Below are 17,439 nucleotides of genomic sequence, written 5' to 3' on the forward strand. Positions count from 1 at the left end.
AGGACAGGATCCACACAACTGATGAAATGTGAATAAGGGGGGGTGCCTGGGTGGCTCAGTTGGTTAAGCGACTGCCTTCAGCTCAGCTCATGATCCTGGAGTCCCGGGAACGAGCAGGGAGTCTGCTTCTCCCTCTGACCCTCCCCCCTCTCATGTGCTCTCTCTCTCTCTCTTATTCTCTCTCCCAAATAAATAAATAAGTAAAATCTTTAAGAAAAAAAAAAAAAGAAAGAAATGTGAATAAGGTCGTTTAGTCTTGTATCAATGATAAATTTCCTAATTTTGATAATCGTACTGAGGTTATGTAAGAGAATGTCCTTGTTCTTAGAAAATATCTGCTAAGGGGCGCCTGGGTGGCTCAGTCGGTTGAGCGACTGCCTTCGGCTCAGGTCATGATCCCGGAGTCCTGGGATCGAGCCCCACATCGGGTTCCCGGCTCGGCGGGGAGCCTGTTTCTCCCTCTGACCTTCCCCCCTCTCATGCTGTTTCTCTCTCGCTCGCTCTCTAATAAATAACTAAATAAAATCTTTAAAAAAAAAAAAGAAAATATCTGCTAAAATATTTAGTGATAAAGGAGGATAATGTCTCCAACTTAACTCTCAAATGGTTCAGAAAAATGTAATCACTTAAATATAGGGAGAGATGGTCAAAAGGTAAATGGGACAAAATGTCAATAATTGGTGAATCTGAGTAAAAAGATACATGGGAGGGTTTTTTTTGTATTATTCTTGCAATTTTTTGTAAATTTGGAATTATATCAAAATTAGAAGCTCTTAAAAAAATCTCTATCTACATCCCTGACCTCTCTTTTGAGCTCCACATCCACACACGTGTCCAGATGCCTCTTAACCATTGCCTCCTTGGCAGGTGAGAACAGGCATGTGCCCAGGGGAACACACTACACTGCAGCCCCCTGCTCAGAAAGCTGTGCCCATTGCCTCTGTCAGTTAGGAGGAACCCCAAGTCCCCAAGCCGCCTTCTAAACTCTGCCCAAGGCCCATCATGCCCCCTTCCCTGTGCCCCTCAGTGCTCTCGTACATTTTCTGGACTCCACCTCATGCTCAAATCCTCCCCATTCTTCAAGGTCTAGTTCAAACCCTGCCATCTCCAAAGAGTCTGAGGGGAGCCTCCAACTTCTTCCCAAACATGAGCTCTCCTGCTCTTTTCCACCACCTCCAGAAGGACAGCGAGCTGGGCTGTCTGGGCTCTGTTTCACAGCCCGGCCCGCACTCAGCACACAGCAGTGGGCAGAAAGTATCTGCAGGGGAGGCCTGGGGCCATTTTGCTGGAAAATGAGAGGAGGCCAAAGTTGGGGAGATTTTCCAAGACCCCAGGAAGAAGCAAACAGGAAGGAGAGGACCATGTTCAGTGTTCACTCCTGAGACCTAAGGACCCTGACACCCTCAGGTTGGAAACGAGGCCCCACTGCAGGCTATCCCACCCGTCCGCCTGAACCCCAACTCAGCCCAGGTCCTAGAAGCCACCTTCCCACTGAAGCTCTGGCCAGAATCAGAAATGGCTTCAGGGGCCATGAATGCTGGAGTCCCGGCTGTGCTGGACAGCTGAGCATCGTTGCCCTCAAACTGGTTGCTAACGCCAAAGTCAGCAATTTTCACATGCTCGTCATCTCCCAGGAGCAGGTTGGATGGCTTGATGTCCCGGTGGATGATCTTCTGGTAGTGCACTGCGGAGAGAGGCAGCTTGAGTGCTGGTGCGGGCGACCAATGCCTGGAGCCCGCACCCCCACCCCCTGCCCTCACCTGGCCAGGGAAGCCCATCTCAAACTCTAGGTGGGAAGGAGCCCATGCACACACTTGTCTCAGGAGGACCTCGAAAGGGACTTTAGGGCCCCCTCTGCTCCACGATGCGGTGGAGAGACCAAGGCCAGCCCAGGCTGTTCGAAACAAAGCTAGGACTGGACTCTGAGGAGTCTTTGGACTCCAAATGCAGTGCTCTCTGTGGCAATCAAGACACCTGTTGCTGAGGGGGGCTATCAGAGGAAATCGGGAAGGGAGGCTCTCCACTGGCCATGTCTCGCCCTCCCTCATGTTATCCGCAGTCCCAAAGCCTGTCAGAACATTTCCCCAGTCTCTTCCCCCACCCCACCTGGTCAGGGATGTTCTTCCTTCTTGGACTTAGGGTGGAGTATCCTGCAGTGAAGTATCCTGCAGAAATACCGCCTCAGGCGTAGGGACTTTGGGCTGAAGGGGTTTCAGAGAAAGAGGGCACTCCAGGCCTTGGGACTGCTGGGACAGACATGGTGGGGGTAAGGAGCAGCCTTCTCCAGGACGCTGAGCGCTCACCTTGCTCCCTGACTCTGGGACTGCCAGGAAAATGGGCCTCTCAAGGCTGAGATGCCCAGAGACGACCCAGCTGAGAGAAGGCACCGAGTCTACCCACGCCACCCACGTACGGGCTCCCCACTCGGCAAATACCTTCCCCTGCACCAGCAGATCCCAAGATGCTGCAGAGGAGGAGAGATGGAAAGGGCAGGAGGAAAGAGGAGAGGAGAGCTGGAGGGCGGGAAGGCTCCGGGCAAAGGGACTGAGTGTCACACAACAGTAACAACCAAACCAGCGGTCCCGTGGTGACTGCGCCCTGTGACCCTGCTGCAACGAGTGATTTGACACACACCCACTGGAGGGCAGAGGCTCAAGGGGCTGTGTATTTGACCATGGAAAGTGGTCTCAAATTCTTATCTCAAACCCTAGCCTCTCCCCTGAACTTGGGCTCTTTATCCATGTGGATATCCAGTAGACATCTCAATGTAGATCTCAATATTTTTCAATAACACGTCTAATTCAGACCTTGATTTCTCTGTCAGCAACGTCCCCCCCCTACCCCCCGCAAACAAACAAAACAGAAGACCCCTGTTCCTCCTTTGGTCTTTCCTATTCGGTTAATGGCACATTATCAGTTGCTCAGGCCAAAAACCTCAGGATCATCCCCAACTCCCCTTTCAGACTCCATATCCTATTCATCAACAAGTCCTATGAGCTCAACTTCAACTTCTAAGCTATATTCCAGATCTGACTGCTCTCATACCTGCATTGCTGCACTTGCCCCATCTTTAAGAATCAGGCCTGGGCTCCCTGACCACAGAGCCTTCCCCAAGATGCCTTGACCCTCCCCTAGAGGACCAGAATCACAAGGACAGAATCACACCTTCAGTGCCTGGTGCCTCCATTCATCTGCCTGTCCAGCCCCTGGTTCTGACCAATGGGCTCTGGGAAGCCCTTCACTATGATTAGCTGGGTCTTGATAAGGCTTTACCAAAAGCCAGATGGGATTAGCTTGATTTTGGGTGGTGGGTGGAGAACAGAGGATGGAGGACAGCAGGCCCTCAGCTGAAGGGAAGGGCCCAGGACAGGAAGGGGTGGAAGCCAACCTGGTATAGGGTTGTGGCTACCACTTTTCACACCCAGGATGAAATGCCCCCTTCCCATAAGTCTAGACCCTTGAGAGGGACTATCTGCAAAGCCCTCCTGTCTGTGTGTCTCAGTTTCCCCATATATACAAAGAGAGTATTAATTAGAGGGCGCTGGAGCGACTCAAATGAGAGAAAGATAATCCTGGTTCCTGTCATCTCTGCTAGGTCCTCACCCTGTTCACCCAGGGAGAGAATATGCTCCTGATAAACCAAGCTAAGATTCTAGAGAGATGGGCACCAATCCGCTTCCCCAAACCAGGCCGGAAACCTAGGTGTCTGAGGGCCCTCCCCTCCCCATGGCCAATCAGTCATCCAGCGCTGTTCCCGCTCACCTCCTTCATGTCTCCTCCCCACTGACACTGTCCTGATCCAGGCCTCACCATCTGTCACTTGGGCTGTAGAAAAAGCCTCTTTCCTAACCAGCTGGCCACCTTTTGCCCTTTACTTAGCCACCACGCAGCTGCCAGAAAGAGCTTTCTAAGATGCAAATCCTGTCATGCCCCTCCCTTCTCAAAGCCCTCAGGGGCTGACAATGCTGACAGGATAAAGTCAGGAAAGCCCTCCTGGTGTGGCTTGAATAGCTTCCCAGCATCATGTTTCACCACCCTCAGGGCCAGGCTTCAGCCAGACTTTACTTCTCCCCATTCTCAAATAGGACATGCCCACTGCCCGCTGTGCCTCTGCTAGGCTCTGCTCCGCATACTCGCTCCCATCCATCGTCCCTCAAGCCTGGCCAGCGAACTCCTACTTATCCTTCAGGACCCTGTCACAAGTGGCCTCCTCCAGGAAGCCTCCCCTCAGTGCTCTGACAGCCGTGGGCCTCTCCAGCCTTAGCAGGCACTGCACTATAGCCGCCTGCTTCGTTTCTCGTTCCTTCCACGAGGCTGTGAGATCCCGGAGTTCCCATCCGGGTCTTTGTCATCTCCTTGCCTCTAGCTGTCCCTTAGCAGGTACTCATATAAGAATGCAGTAAGCGAAGCAAATGAATGAATGAATAAGTGCATTCCAGAGAGAGAGGCCATGCTAACATCCTCCCTCCTGAGCTCTCATCACCTGAGGGCCCTCACAGTAAACACACCCTTCCGCACGCACAGGACCCGTGACAGCACAGATAGCCGATGTAAATCTCTCCCTTCCTACATCTCTTGAGGCCCCGTGCACAGGTTAAGCCTTGGCTAAGAACTACTCAGCAGAAGAGTTACAGAGAACACCCCAGGCACAGCCCGACTTGATGGTGACTAGCCACGCGAGGCAACCCGCACGCATCCAGGCATCCAGGCATCCAGGGAAGTCGGCCACCACTCCCTTCCCCTTCCCACAGGAGATGCTAGGCCCCGCCCCCAGCCCACGCCCCGCCCCCATATGAAGCTGATTGGTAGATCCGCGCTGACAGACAAGAACTGCCAAGAGCTAGCTCAGCCTGGGCCCCACCCCTTCCGGTGTCTCCCTCCTCTGTACCCCTGTTCCGGGGGCACGCAGCCCCTCACTCACAGTACTCAAGGCCTAGGATGATGTCCCGCAGGTAGAGACGAGCTTGCTCCTCCGGGAAGGGCTTGTCGCTGGGTACCTCCATGACCGGCCTACAGGAAGGGTGGGGAGGAGCAGTGTTCAGCTGAATCAGAATGAGTAAAAGCTGACTAGCTGGTGAAGCGGGATAGGGGCTGGGCCATTTAGGCCCCTCGGGACTTCCCGGGAGCCCTCTATGCCCAAACTGCTCCCCAGAACGCAAGACATTAGCTAGTTCTCCCATATAATGAAACACTTAAAACACACACAGACCCAAATATTCCTATACAATCATTATAATTTCAAATTAGCTTTATCTTAATTTCTGATTGGCTCGGTATTCCGTCTTCTAAGTACTTAATTTTCCATAACCGAACTGTTACAAAGATGTCATTCAGAGTAGTGTTTTTCAAACTGTAGGTCTAGACCTAATAGAGGGTCATGAAATCCTCTTAGTGGTTAGCTAATGCTCTGTTTCTCTAATGAAGTAGAATTATCAGAGTATATCACATGTAATAAAGATATGCAATGTTTTGTAAAACTTTGGTTTCATTTGCAGATATGGATGGCAATGTAAAACATATGAAGGTCAAAAATATTTGAAAGCTTCTGAATCTTGAGAAGGATGCTACTCTTAGCACCCCCACTCCCCGCAGAGAGACAAATCACAAGCCATACGTAGCCTATATTCAAGGTCTGGACAGTTAGGGCCTCTGGTCCACCCAGGCCTGTGCCCAGTACCCCATGTCTGCTGCTTTGCAAATACCCTGGGAAGGCCAAATAGGGCAGACATGAATTAGAACTGTGTGACCTTGGGCAAGCCACTTCCCACTCTGAACCTCAGCTTCCCCTCTTGTAAATGGCAGCAAATGGAGTCCCACCCACCCAACTCATAAACTTGTAAAGCTGAAAGAACTGTTTGTGATTTGAATCCAGGTAAGAGCCCCATCTCTACATATTTGCTTGAGAAACACTCCTTTCTTCTCCCTCTCCTCCCTCATAATCTTTCCAGTTCTTCAAGGCCTGGCTCAAAACCCACCCCCTCTTTCAGAGGACTCACTGAAATGTTCCAGCCTCACTGACCCCCATCAGACTTCAAAGAATTGTCCTCTTGGTCTCTTGTTTTCCCCCAGACTAGAGCTCCCCAAGGGCAGGGCCTTGGCCTCTGCTTTCTCCTAGAGTAGTTGACCCTGGGATTAGGGACACAGGGAGGGAAAAGAAGGCCTGGATTAGACTTGGCCTGCCTGACTGGGAAGGGGAACTCACCCCTTTCTCAGGAGGTCAAACACTGAAAGAAAAGAAAAGAAAAAGTAAGTAAGGTACAGCCAGGCTAGCAAAGTAGGTGATGCCAAGGTCCCTCCCGTGTTCTGGAAGATAGGAGAGGGTCAGGCATCCAAGCACACCTGAGGGAGGGATGGGACAAGGGTCCCAGGGTATCAGAGGAAGTAAATGGGTGAGAGTAGTTTTACTATGGATCTGCCTCATCTGATTCAGCATGGATTCCTTTTCTGGGAAGGGGGTAGGTAACTGAGGCTTGGAGAAGGGTCAGGAATTTTCCTAAAGGTCATAGCAGATAGGCAGGTAGGACAGGGAGTGAAGACTAAAGCCTTGGCCCTAATTCCTAAGCCAGTGTTCTTTCTGCCCCTTTTCAGGGCCTCTAAACCCAGCCATGAAATTAACATTAACAACAATCTTGTATATAATGACTCATTTACTCCTCATATCAGCCCTATGAGGTGGATACATTGTCCCCATTTTACAGGTGAGGAAACTGAGGCACAGAACTATCAGACAGGGTCTGGGAACCCATATCCCATAGCCTGCTTCCTGCATCTACCTGATCCACTGTCTCTCTGATTAGTGGAGTGGGGGCTTAGGAATATTTGTTGAATCTAACTTGATATTCTAAGCCTGGGTTGGCAGGGATAGGCAAGGGAATCCAGGGCTTGAGAACATGTTCACACAGCCCATCTGAAGTTCATGTGTGTCCCTGGGGAGCCCTCGGACTGACCCCAGGTAAGCTGCTTTGGGAATGAGCTGAGTCACTTACCCAAATAGAGATTGTCCTCAGCTGGGTCATCCAAAACCTAGTCAGAGGGAACAGACATGGGAGTACGGGTGGGGGAGGCATGGGGTGGGAGCCCCAGACTTCCTTGTACTCACCAGTACCCCCAGGATGCTCTGCAGTGACCCCAGACAATGGAGCAGGAACTGTGCAGGCACCAGATAGACGAGGCCTCAAAACTCACGGACCCTCAACCCTGAGCCCCTGACCCTCACCGAGACCTTGAGAACATCCCAGACCAGCCTAAACTGACCCCTGAAGCCTCCCTATAGCCCCCACCCCAAGTCTAGCTCTGTCTTTGGAGGCCTTAGCCACATTACTCCTGCAGTGAGAGCCCTAGGTCTGCGCTGAGTGTTCCTAAGCACAGGACTTGGGCACGAGTTCCCAGCCACTCACCACTGCTTCCTACCTCAATCAGCTTGACCACATTCACATGGTCCAGCTTCTTCAGTATGGCAATCTCCTGGTACACTCGCTCCAGGGGCAGCAGCTGCTTGGTTGGTCCTCCTTGGGTGGCTTGGGACCCTCTTGGAGGAGGGCGACCTGTGACCAGGAAGGTGAGTCAAGCCCCTGTTGCAGGAGGCTGGGCCTCATCACGGCCCTGCAACCAGCCTCAAGCAAGAATCTTATAAGACCGACCCACCAAGCACATTCCCACCACCAGGCCTTTGCTCATGCTGTCCCCACCTCTACCCCAGCCCTAAAAAAACTAGCTAGGGACCGAGGTCCCCTCCTTCTCTGGCCCCAGGCAAGGAGCTCCCAAGCACAGGACCCAGCAGATACATACGTGGAAAGCCATACTGCTTCAGTAACTTCTTTTTGGAAAGAACTTTCATTGCCTGAGGAGGGAGGGGCAGAAATGTCACTTGTGGGTAGCCACCAGGAGCTAGAACAGGCTGGTTATATGTGGATAGAGGTCCAGAAAGGAACACTTGGTGACTGCCACCAGAGCTGAAGGTGTGGCCTAGGTGTGTGGGTAAGCCGGGTTAGGAAGCGGCCACATCTGAGTCTAGGTCTTCCCCCTGTTTCCCCAATAAGCCTTTCTGGAGCTCTCCCCTCAGAGGGGCCCAGCCTCTGCGGGCATATTCTCAGGGTCAAGAAGCTTACTCCTTTTACTAAGCATACCCTTAGGGACAGGAGCTCACGCCCCCTAGAGGCAACCTTGTCCTCGGTCTTCCCAGCACAGCAGCGTCCCACTTCCCAGGCTTCTGGGGCCTGGCCCGGGGCAACACCTCCCTCCCATCCCCAGACTCACATAGTGCCTGTCCTCACTTTCGTTGTAGGCCAGCCTCACCACGCCGTAGGCACCCTGGAAATACGCACTGGTCAGCCCCACCCCGGACTAGCTCAGGGAATGGGCAGCCCGAACAGCTCCGGCCCCCTCCCTCCACAGCCCACCACCAACCCCACCACCAGCTGGCCCCCAGCAGGCATACGTTTCTGGCAGACAGGGAGAGGGTTCCTGCGCCCCGGGAACTGCCTCTGCCGGGCTCAACACAGCTCTATGCTCCCTCAGTCCCTTTGTCTTCCATCAAAAACTAAGGAATCAGGAATGGGGAATTATTTCCCACCCCTCCCTGGATACGTCCTAGAGGACAAAACTCTCTTCACCTCTAAGCTGGGGCCTTTCTGGCTCTGCCTCACATTCCCAGGGGAGAAGGAACTGTCAAGCAGAGGATCCTGAGAGGCTGCCTCCACAAAGCCTCAAGAGAAAAGTCCCCACCGCCTGCCCCAGTCCTACCTTGCCAATCTCACTCTGCAGCTTGTATTGGTTCAGCTGTACACAGTCCTGGGGGTGGGGGGGAGGGGAGGAAGAGGGGAACATCAGGTAAAGTTTGACCCAGAGGCAGTGTGGATCCCACCTCAGGAGCCTGTTCAGGGCCCAATCCTGGCTCTGGGCCCCTCACTCTCAGACCCCACATCTCATCAACCTTTCAAGTCTGGATGGGGGGAAACGTGGCGGTGTCCATGCCATCAAAAGTGACAAGAGGCCCTGGATGGTGTTTGCAAACATGAATGGTGAGCCATGGCTGTACTTTACTGCCTAGGAAGCGGTGAAGGAAAAATGCCCTGATGCCTGCCTGAGCGCTGGCGTCTGGGAGACCTTCATCTGTTTGAAACACATGAGCAAGTATTTCTAGAAGCAGCTAAATGCAAGGTCTTGGCTGCATGGACAAGAAAGATGAGGAGAGCCTTAGGGACAAGAGACCAGAGTCCCCACTCAGGCATAAAAAGCCCAGGCTCTGCAATCGGTAGATTGCTCGCTCGGTACTAGGACTCACTTTCAGATCTAAGTGGCAAGGACAGAGCCAGTGGGACAGAGAAACAGAAGCAAGAACAGAGGCTGGAAACACACTGGCAGCTTCTGAGTCAGAGGAGACTCTAAGAAGCAGGATTAGAAGTGGGGGCTAAAGCTGGGTTAGACTTGTGGTAGGGAGGGCAGACATACTACCTATCTTCAAATCTCTAAGAGGACTTCTTGGGGGACAAGGGAGGGGCCTATTTCTGAGGCCTGGCCTAAGGGTAGGAATGGTGGGACTTGTAGGAGGCAGTGACTGGCTCAGTCGGAGCTCCCCTGGTGGGAAGAGCCATATTGTGAGACAGCAGGCTCTTCAACTCTGGGGGGTATGCAAAAGCAAAGGCCAGGCAGCTGTGTGGCAGGGGCCGGGACAGAAAAGCATCTTCACCGAGAAGCTCACGGGGACCCCCTAGCTCTGCCCCACCAACCTCTGCATCTGAGATGGCCACGTGGTGGGACTCAATGGTGGGCCTCCGCCAGGCCCGTGGGGAGATGTGGCTGGTAGGCCCTGTGGCATAAGGCCCAGCCTGGGCCTCCAGGCAGCTTCCTGCCGGCCGCTCTTGCAGGGAGAACTTCCTAGCTGAGAGGCTGGGCCGGCCTAGGGGTGGTCTTGAAGCACCACCGGGGATCACGGAGGCAGCTCTGGTCCTTGGCGGAGGGTCCACACCATTTCTGGCAGGCTCTGGGCCACCTCCTGCCTCCTCCAAGTGGGCCACATCAATGGCTGCCACTCGTTCCACCAGCTCTGCCCGGGGGTCCTGGCAGCAGACTGCTGGGCCCCCCTCCATTGCCACAGTTAAGGGGGTCCTCTGTGCAGCCTTATTGGGAACCTGAGAAGAGAGGACAGAGAAAGCTTCAATGCTGGCCACAGGGTATGGAGGTCAGATTTCCAGGCCCTTCTCCCATTGTAGCCACAACCCTTAGGTCCCACCTCCGTGACTCTGCCCTACCTGATCCCTCTGCCTGAGTTGCCAGCATCCAAAGTCAGGTCTGTCCCTACTAACTAAAGGAATTCCGGGAGCTCATCTGGCTCTGCTGCATCGCGGCCCTCTAGACCTCAGTATCCCCATCTGTAAAACAGGGATGGTCATGTCTGCCTTGCCGGCTTCACAGGGAAGCAGGGAGAAGCTGATATTCTGGAGTCTGGACAGAGAGGCCCAGCAGCACTGGGAGAAACAGAGTCCAGGGTCAGCTCAGGCCCCATCCAGCAGACAGCCCAGTGACTCACCAGCCCCACCCTTGACTGCAGAGCATTCCAGTCTTGCTGCTGGAAGCTGAGCTGGGTGCTGGTCAGGCAGAGGCCTCCCTGGTACTCCAAGCCAGTCACATATCTCCTCCAGGAAGGTCTCTCCAGGACCACCGAGCAAGTCTGCCATCCCCCATGACTCCCTTTCCTGCCCCAGCGGAGTCTGTAGCCTATTACAGGGTCCATTAGGGAGGAGCTGCTGCTTTGGTGGCTGTTAAGAGAAACTCCACTAAACTAACGGGTCATTCCTTATTTTTCCTGGTTTTTTCCTTCCAATTTATTTGTGTGCCTAAAATATTTGTCACAGCTGCTCACGCCGAAATGCTCTCCATGGCCTGGCCTTACACCCACCCTGACCCTACTGCATTCTGAGTCCCAAACCAGGCCCCAGGCTAAGGACTGGGCCCTGCTTGAACCCCAAACCAATGTCCGACCCCAGCCCCAGCCCTCCCCTTCAACCACAACCCTGGGCAGAACCCTGACCCCAGGCTGAATCCTGACACTCAGACTGGGACTCCATCTCTGCCCCACCCCAGCCCAATGCCCCTCCTCCTTCCTGGGCCAGACTCAGCATCTTCTAAGGAAAAGGAAATGAGTGGACTCCTGACCTTCTGCCCTTCCTGTCTGGTGCTAACTTCCTCTGTACTCACACAGTGACTTTAAGAACATAGCCCTTGTTCCCCCATCACCTTGCTTTGACAGATATCAAGGAGGTAGGGCTCACTAGAGTCCACTGGCCACAGAGGATCCTGGACTGGGTTCCAATCCTGTCTGCCAACCTACTGTGGGGTCTGAGGCAGGCTCCTTCCTGACTCTGAGCCTCAGTCTCTCCCTCTGTACTCTGATGCAGGACCTTCTCAGATTCCCTAGGGCCACAACAAGGCTTAGAGATGGATAGTGGGCAAGAGTGTCATCCAGAACCCCTGTGCTTGGCACACAGTGTGTTGAATTGAGTAGAAACCCAAAGGTGGTAGAGCTGATGTTGACACACAGAAAGGAAGGGGGAAGGGAATCCAGACTGGCAATAGGAAAAGACATGAAGGCTGGACCTAGAGGAATGGGCAGCTGGTGAGCCTAGAGCATCAAGGCTGCCTCCCTGGAGGAAATGAGAGAATGAACAGGACTGGAACATCAGGGAGACCTCCCTGGAGGAGGTGAGGGAGCCAGGTAGGGCTAGAACATCAGGAAGGCCTCTCCAAAGGAGGTGAGGAAGGTGAGTAGGGCTGAGGCATCAAGGAGTCCTCCCTAAAAGAGATGGGGGGGCGGGGCAGTGAATGCAGTTGATGTATCAGGGAGGCTTTAGGAACCAGGCCACTTGCAGGAAGGAGGAAGCCAAGGCTGAAGGGAGCCTTCCAAGCCTGGCTGGCCCATTCCACTGCTCCCTGGAGATGGACCATCCTGCTGCCCCTCACCGTCACCCCATATAGGCCCCCCTTTCCTTCTACTGGAATATAAAATCCATAGATTAGGGCTCTTGTCTGCCTTGTCTCCATAAGATCATTGGTATCTGCAGCAGTACCGGGCACATGGTAGGAGCTCAATAAATATATGTTGAATGAATGAGTGGTTGCCATAGTGATCATTATAGTGCTGTCCCCAATAGACCTGGGAAAGCAGCCTCAGAAAGGGGATCCCAACAAGCCCAGGGCCCCAGTCCATGGTAGGGAGTGAATCAGTATCAGGAGCTCCAGCTCTCTGCTCTGCAGCCTCCAGATGGGCAGAGACAACAGGTGGCCCTGGCCCATACAATTTGCATATGATTTCCCTGAAGCTGTTATCCCAGCAAGAAGCCATCCTCCTCTAATTCCCTTCCTTCCCTTTTCTCAGATGGGAAAGTGAGGCCCAGCAAGGGCCAAGGATGGGCCCAGGCTCACACAGCGAGTCAAGGCAGAAGTCCCTCTCCTCCAACCTGGGGTCCTGTTCCCTGGTTAAGGGCCCAGGCTCCAAAGCCAGGCTGCAGGCTCCATCTCTTCCTGGTGTGGGCCCATGGGCCGGTGACTTCAACCTCTGCGCCCCAGTTTTCCTCATCTATGGAATGGGGCTAAGAGCAGTCTCACCTCACTGGGTAGTCATGGGGTGAAAAGGTGTGAACACTACCCATACCGGGCTCAGGCCTGAGTCTGCCACTGGGGAAGCTCCGTAAAAGTGAGTTGTTGTGCAGCTGTTGTTGCAATTGCCTAGGACACGCTGTGGCCCAGATGGATGTGCAGGCGGCATAAGGCGGCTATGAAGGCTGACGTCAGGCCCTCCACCCTCCCTCCTGCCTGGATCAAATTCAGGTGACTAAGCATGTCTGCGCAGGAGGCAGTGGGGAGGCCCCAAGTTCCAGCCTCATGTCCAGGCGACGGGGCCTAGCACCTGAGGCTATGCATCTGAGGGCATGTGTCCACACATGAGAGAACGTGTGCAAGCAGGGATGTGGACTGGGGTCACGGTGTGCGTCTGTGGGGGGCGGGGGTGGAAAAGTCCACACAGAGAAGCGCATCTGCATGGGGACAGAACTCTAGCGGTGTGGTCTACACAGGTGTGTAAATGTGTTAATGTGCACTGGGTGCCTTTAGTCTTCCTGTACATGAGCTCCAGAATGCAGGGTGGGGTCTGCATGGACACCTGATCTCAGAAGGTCAAGTCTGAACTTCCCACATGGTCACCTGTCCACCAGGCTGGGCTGTGTGTCCTGGGCAGGTGCCACCCCTCTCTGAGGGGCCACCCAGGGGGGCTCTCAGGGTCCTCCCCAAGCTGAGGCCTCAGTAGACACTTTGTTGAAACTGACTGGGTAGGCAACTAGGGGCTACATGGGCAAATAGAAGGACCGACAGACAGGCTAGGACCCCAGGCTCATGGCCCAGCATGGACTCTATGGGCATGGAGAGCCTCCCAGGGACCAGCCCGGTCCCGTAGCCAAGAATGACCAGACTCAGGCCCTCTCTCACTGGGAAAAGCTACCCTAATCCTGTCCTCCCAGACTTGGGTCGTGTTGCCTTGGAAAAGTCACTGAGACTCTTGGGGCCTCCGTTTTCTCACATGTGAATCAAGCAGGAGGCTGTCATCCTGCCAACTCCCAGGGCTATAGAAGGAAGTAGATGAGATCGTGGACAGAGAAGCAGTCCGTGCCCCGAGTGATACGGGGCTAGGATGTGTCTATATCCAGAAGCCACCAAGATAGAGAACCTTGATGTACAATGTAGAACCCCATATCTGCCCCCTGGCTCCAGGATGGCCTGGCACATTAACCCCCTCAGGCTATGCCCCCCACCCCCAGGTGTCTGGCTACTTCCAGCGTGCAGACCCTGGTTCCAGATGCCTGCTTGGCCTGGCCTCCTCCTCAGGATGTGCCCCCCCCACGTGGGTCGCTCGGAGGAGGCCCAGACAGGAGAGAGCAGGCAGACCCTGCTCTTGTCCAAATGTTCAAGCAGCCCCTCCTGGGATGATTTCAGGCACCACTCAGACCTCACTCTGAATTCCGGAAGGCTGCTGTGAATCTCAGGGCCAGGCTGAGCGGCCCCCACCATCCAGGCAGAGAGGACATGGCCTGGCCATCCAAAAACTGGCCAGAAGGGGAAGCTGCAAGGAGGCGATCTAGCCATCCAGGCCAGACACAGAAGGTCACGCTGACATCGCCAGGCTGCCTCACAGGCGCTGTGCTTATGCTCCTGACAAGTGTCTGGACAGCCCTGGCAACGGGTACCCTCTGCAGCTCCTGCCTCCGCCCGGGATGACTCAGTTCTCCTTGAGGGAGGCCCAGGCATCTAGTGCCAAGTCATGCTTGAGGATGCCTACTGTGAGGACGCCCCTCCCATCATCCCTGGAGGGGCCCCAAGCACTGAGGTGGGCTCTGTACCCAATTTGGCATGGCAACCCTCAGTGCATCTTCAGCACGTCTTGGCTGATGGTCTCCGGGCATCACCCTCTATCTCTGCCCCTCCTCATCTTCCACACCAGGTCTGTACCTCCAGCCCAATTCTTTCCAGCCAGCTGCCTCCTGCCCACCATGTTCCTGGGCAGCTCAGACCCACAGGGTTCCCATTCAACTTAGCATTTCCCCCAAGTCTGCCCTTCCTCCTCTGCCTGCTGCAGAGGTAAAAGTACCGTCATCCTCCCAGTTCTCCAGAAACCCGGGAGCCCATCTTCTCCCTTTCGCCCATCCTTGCTCCCCTAGCCCCACACTTACTCTCTACTCTGGCTGCATCACGCCACTCGCAGCTTCCCAAACTGTAGACTCTGTTCTGCTGCCAGAAGCTGTGTACAAGCTGTGCCTTCTGCCAGGGACACACCTCCCTCTATTTTGCTGCTGGAGGATAGCTCAGATGTCTCCTCCTCTGGGAGCCCTCCTTGATCTCCCCACTGCTGGGTGAGGCCACTAAGTTAGGACTTAGGCCTCTGCTTTTCTTTCCCACTGCTTCTGCCACACAGTCTCCCCACCTCCAGGCTCATACCCTGACCCCACCCCACACCCTCCTCCACACCAGTTGCTAGAGGGAGTATTTCTAACACGCAAATGTGGTCACAATTTTCCCACACCTGGCCTTCCAGGAACTTGGAATCTGGAGGACAGAAGAAGAGCAGACCTAGCCTCAGACAGGGAGCTCACAGGGTAGGGAGCAACCAGAGACACAGACTCCTGGGATGCAAATCCAGAGTCACTCATCCATGCAACAAACATCCCATAAGCACCTCCCATGTTAGGTGCTGGGAAATAAAACAGTGAAGCACAAAGACAAAGTCCCTGCTTCCAGGCAGTTTAATTTCTAGTAGGGGCAAGAAGCAATACACAAGAAAGGCAGTAATTAACAGATGATATATGTCAAGTGGTATGTGCTATGGAGAAAAATACAGTCATGTAAGGGGAATCAAAGGTAGGGGCTGGGGGGTACTATTTATAGTGTGGTCAGAAAGGCCTTTCTGTAGAATGTGAGTAGAAGCTGGAGGAAGTGAGGAGGCAGGCAGTGTGCACAGCTGGGAAGGGCACTGCAGCAGGGGAACCAGCACCTGCAAAGGCTGTGAGGTGGGATAGTGCTCACAGTCTGAGGAACAGCAAGCGACTAATGTTGCTGGAGTGGGGTTCTGCGCGTGAGAGGTACCCGGGCGAGCAGAGTTACACCTGGATGAGAAGGCCCAGCCATTTGCTGTGCCTGGCCCAAGGGAAGGCTTCCTGGAGGAGGTGGTATGTAAGCTCTTTCATGACCACTGAGTAAGAATTTCGGAGGGGAGAGGATGGAAGTTCTCACTGTGCATGACAGACAGCCATTTTCAGACTGGGACTCAGGGCTTGACTTTGGAGGGGTTTGTGGACAGAGACCAGGAGGCCTCAAAAGCCAGAGGATGGTTCTGAGCAGGGCAATGACCCAGTTGGATGAGGTTTAACATGATCCCCCTGCCCGCTGTGGGGACTGAGGGTGAGAGGCCAAGGAGGAGGCAAGGGTCCCCAGAGTCTGTGAGCCTAGGACATGGTCTGACACACAGTGGGTGCTCAATCTGTACCTGCTGCACGAAGGAGTGAGGGCTGTGTGGGGGCCAGTGCATCCTCAAGGACACAAGCGTTGTGATCCTCCCGATGCCCTGGCCCACCTGGCAGATACACAGCCCCAGATGCACCCACAAAGGCACAGTCCTGGGACCTGGGGCATAACCTTTTCTACACACCTCTGCACCCTCCAGACACACACATACCCCCAGAGATGCGCACACCGACGTCGCACGCCGACGTCCATGTGATCGGCCCTCACACACCACTCCATCCAGTCATGCGCTCCCCTCAGACACACAGGCACACTCCTGTGTCCACGTGACACGCACACCCACCTCCAAACACCACACACAGGTCCCCGCGCACGTGTGCACTATTCGAGCCACCAATTCTGTGCCTGTGAGGCCCCTGAAGCCGCAGTGCCCGCTTCTTCCAACCCCTCCACCCCGGCCCCATCCAGGGGGACTACTGCGCAGCTAAAGCCACACGCCACATCTGTTCCATTCATCCAGAACCCCACCCCCCACCCCGCCTCTCCCCAGGTTTTGCAGGAAGACTCAGCGGAGAGCCGTGTAGGAGGAGCACTCCGCACTGATCCACACGTGGGTGCACAGGTCTGGGCCCACTCTGCAGACACACGGCCTCCCACCCACGGCTGGGGCGGGGGTGGGTAGTGCGCCGGGAATGAACGCAGCCCCGCAGACTAGAGCTGGGGAAGCGACGCAGATGGCGGAGTGCCCGCATAGATGCGGTCCAGGCTGCCGGCGCAGATAGAAGCGGGCTCCGGGAGGTACCTCGTAGATCCGGCCCCCCAAAAGGGGGGAGGATCCCCGCACCAATGCGGTCCCGGAGGCCCTCGTTAGACGCGGCCTCGTAGACCATCCCTCTTCCCTACAGGCTCCGAGCAGACGTTCAGGCGTTCGTCCCCTCCCGCTCCCCGCCCCAGGTCCCCTCCCCACCGACCCCTACCTCGGCGCCTGGCGACAGTCTCCGCGGCCGGCCGGGCGGGCGACCAGGCTCGCTCCCGAGGTTCGCGCCCCGCCCCACCCGCCTCTCCCCGGGCTGGGATCGCGGAGCTCAGACCGCCCGCGCCGCGGCTCCAGACAGCTCTCCCTCCCTCGCCCGCCGCTGCGCCCCGCCCGCGTTCATTGGTCGTGCTGCGCGGCCCGCGGCGCCGCCCAATCAGGGCCCGGGACTCCCGCCCGGCTCCCGGAGGGGAGGGGCCACGGCGGGCAGTGGCTCAGGAGGGGCCCCTCCCCCTGCGGCGGGGCTGGACCTCGTCACGCCCCCGACGCCCCAGTTAAGGCTACCTGGCCTCCCCCCAGATCCCTCCAAACCGCGGCCTGGGCCTTTTCGTCGGACCTGGAGAGTCCAAGTGCTTAGTCCCCCAAACCCTTTGTCTCCTCCCATCTGGGCCTGGCTGGGG

General features: G+C 55.3%; 1 protein-coding gene across 4 annotated transcripts in view; it reads right to left on the minus strand.

The window, feature by feature from the left end:
• Positions 1–17,129, minus strand: part of CAMKK1 (calcium/calmodulin dependent protein kinase kinase 1) — a 34,263-nt gene extending 17,134 nt beyond the window's left edge. For 2 of the 4 annotated variants that reach the window (XM_081805558.1, XM_081805562.1), the window contains exons 1-10: positions 16,983–17,129; positions 9,729–10,130; positions 8,743–8,790; positions 8,257–8,310; positions 7,789–7,840; positions 7,411–7,544; positions 6,987–7,023; positions 6,203–6,224; positions 4,922–5,010; positions 1,485–1,684 (exon numbers count right to left, since the gene is read on the minus strand). In XM_081805558.1, coding sequence (XP_081661684.1) covers positions 1,485–1,684; positions 4,922–5,010; positions 6,203–6,224; positions 6,987–7,023; positions 7,411–7,544; positions 7,789–7,840; positions 8,257–8,310; positions 8,743–8,790; positions 9,729–10,088 — 996 coding nt within the window. In that variant the 5' untranslated portion in view covers positions 10,089–10,130; positions 16,983–17,129. Of the gene's footprint in view, positions 1–1,484; positions 1,685–4,921; positions 5,011–6,202; positions 6,225–6,986; positions 7,024–7,410; positions 7,545–7,788; positions 7,841–8,256; positions 8,311–8,742; positions 8,791–9,728; positions 10,131–10,250; positions 10,371–14,717; positions 16,469–16,982 lie in introns of those variants that run through there. The other 2 variants (XM_081805559.1, XM_081805560.1) reach the window with 2 other exon arrangements.
• Positions 17,130–17,439: the final 310 nt, after the last annotated feature.

Source organism: Leptonychotes weddellii, chromosome 15 (genome assembly GCF_054177405.1).
Source record: "Leptonychotes weddellii isolate Sample4059 chromosome 15, ASM5417740v2, whole genome shotgun sequence".
In the NCBI taxonomy this organism is placed as follows: domain Eukaryota; kingdom Metazoa; phylum Chordata; class Mammalia; order Carnivora; family Phocidae; genus Leptonychotes; species Leptonychotes weddellii.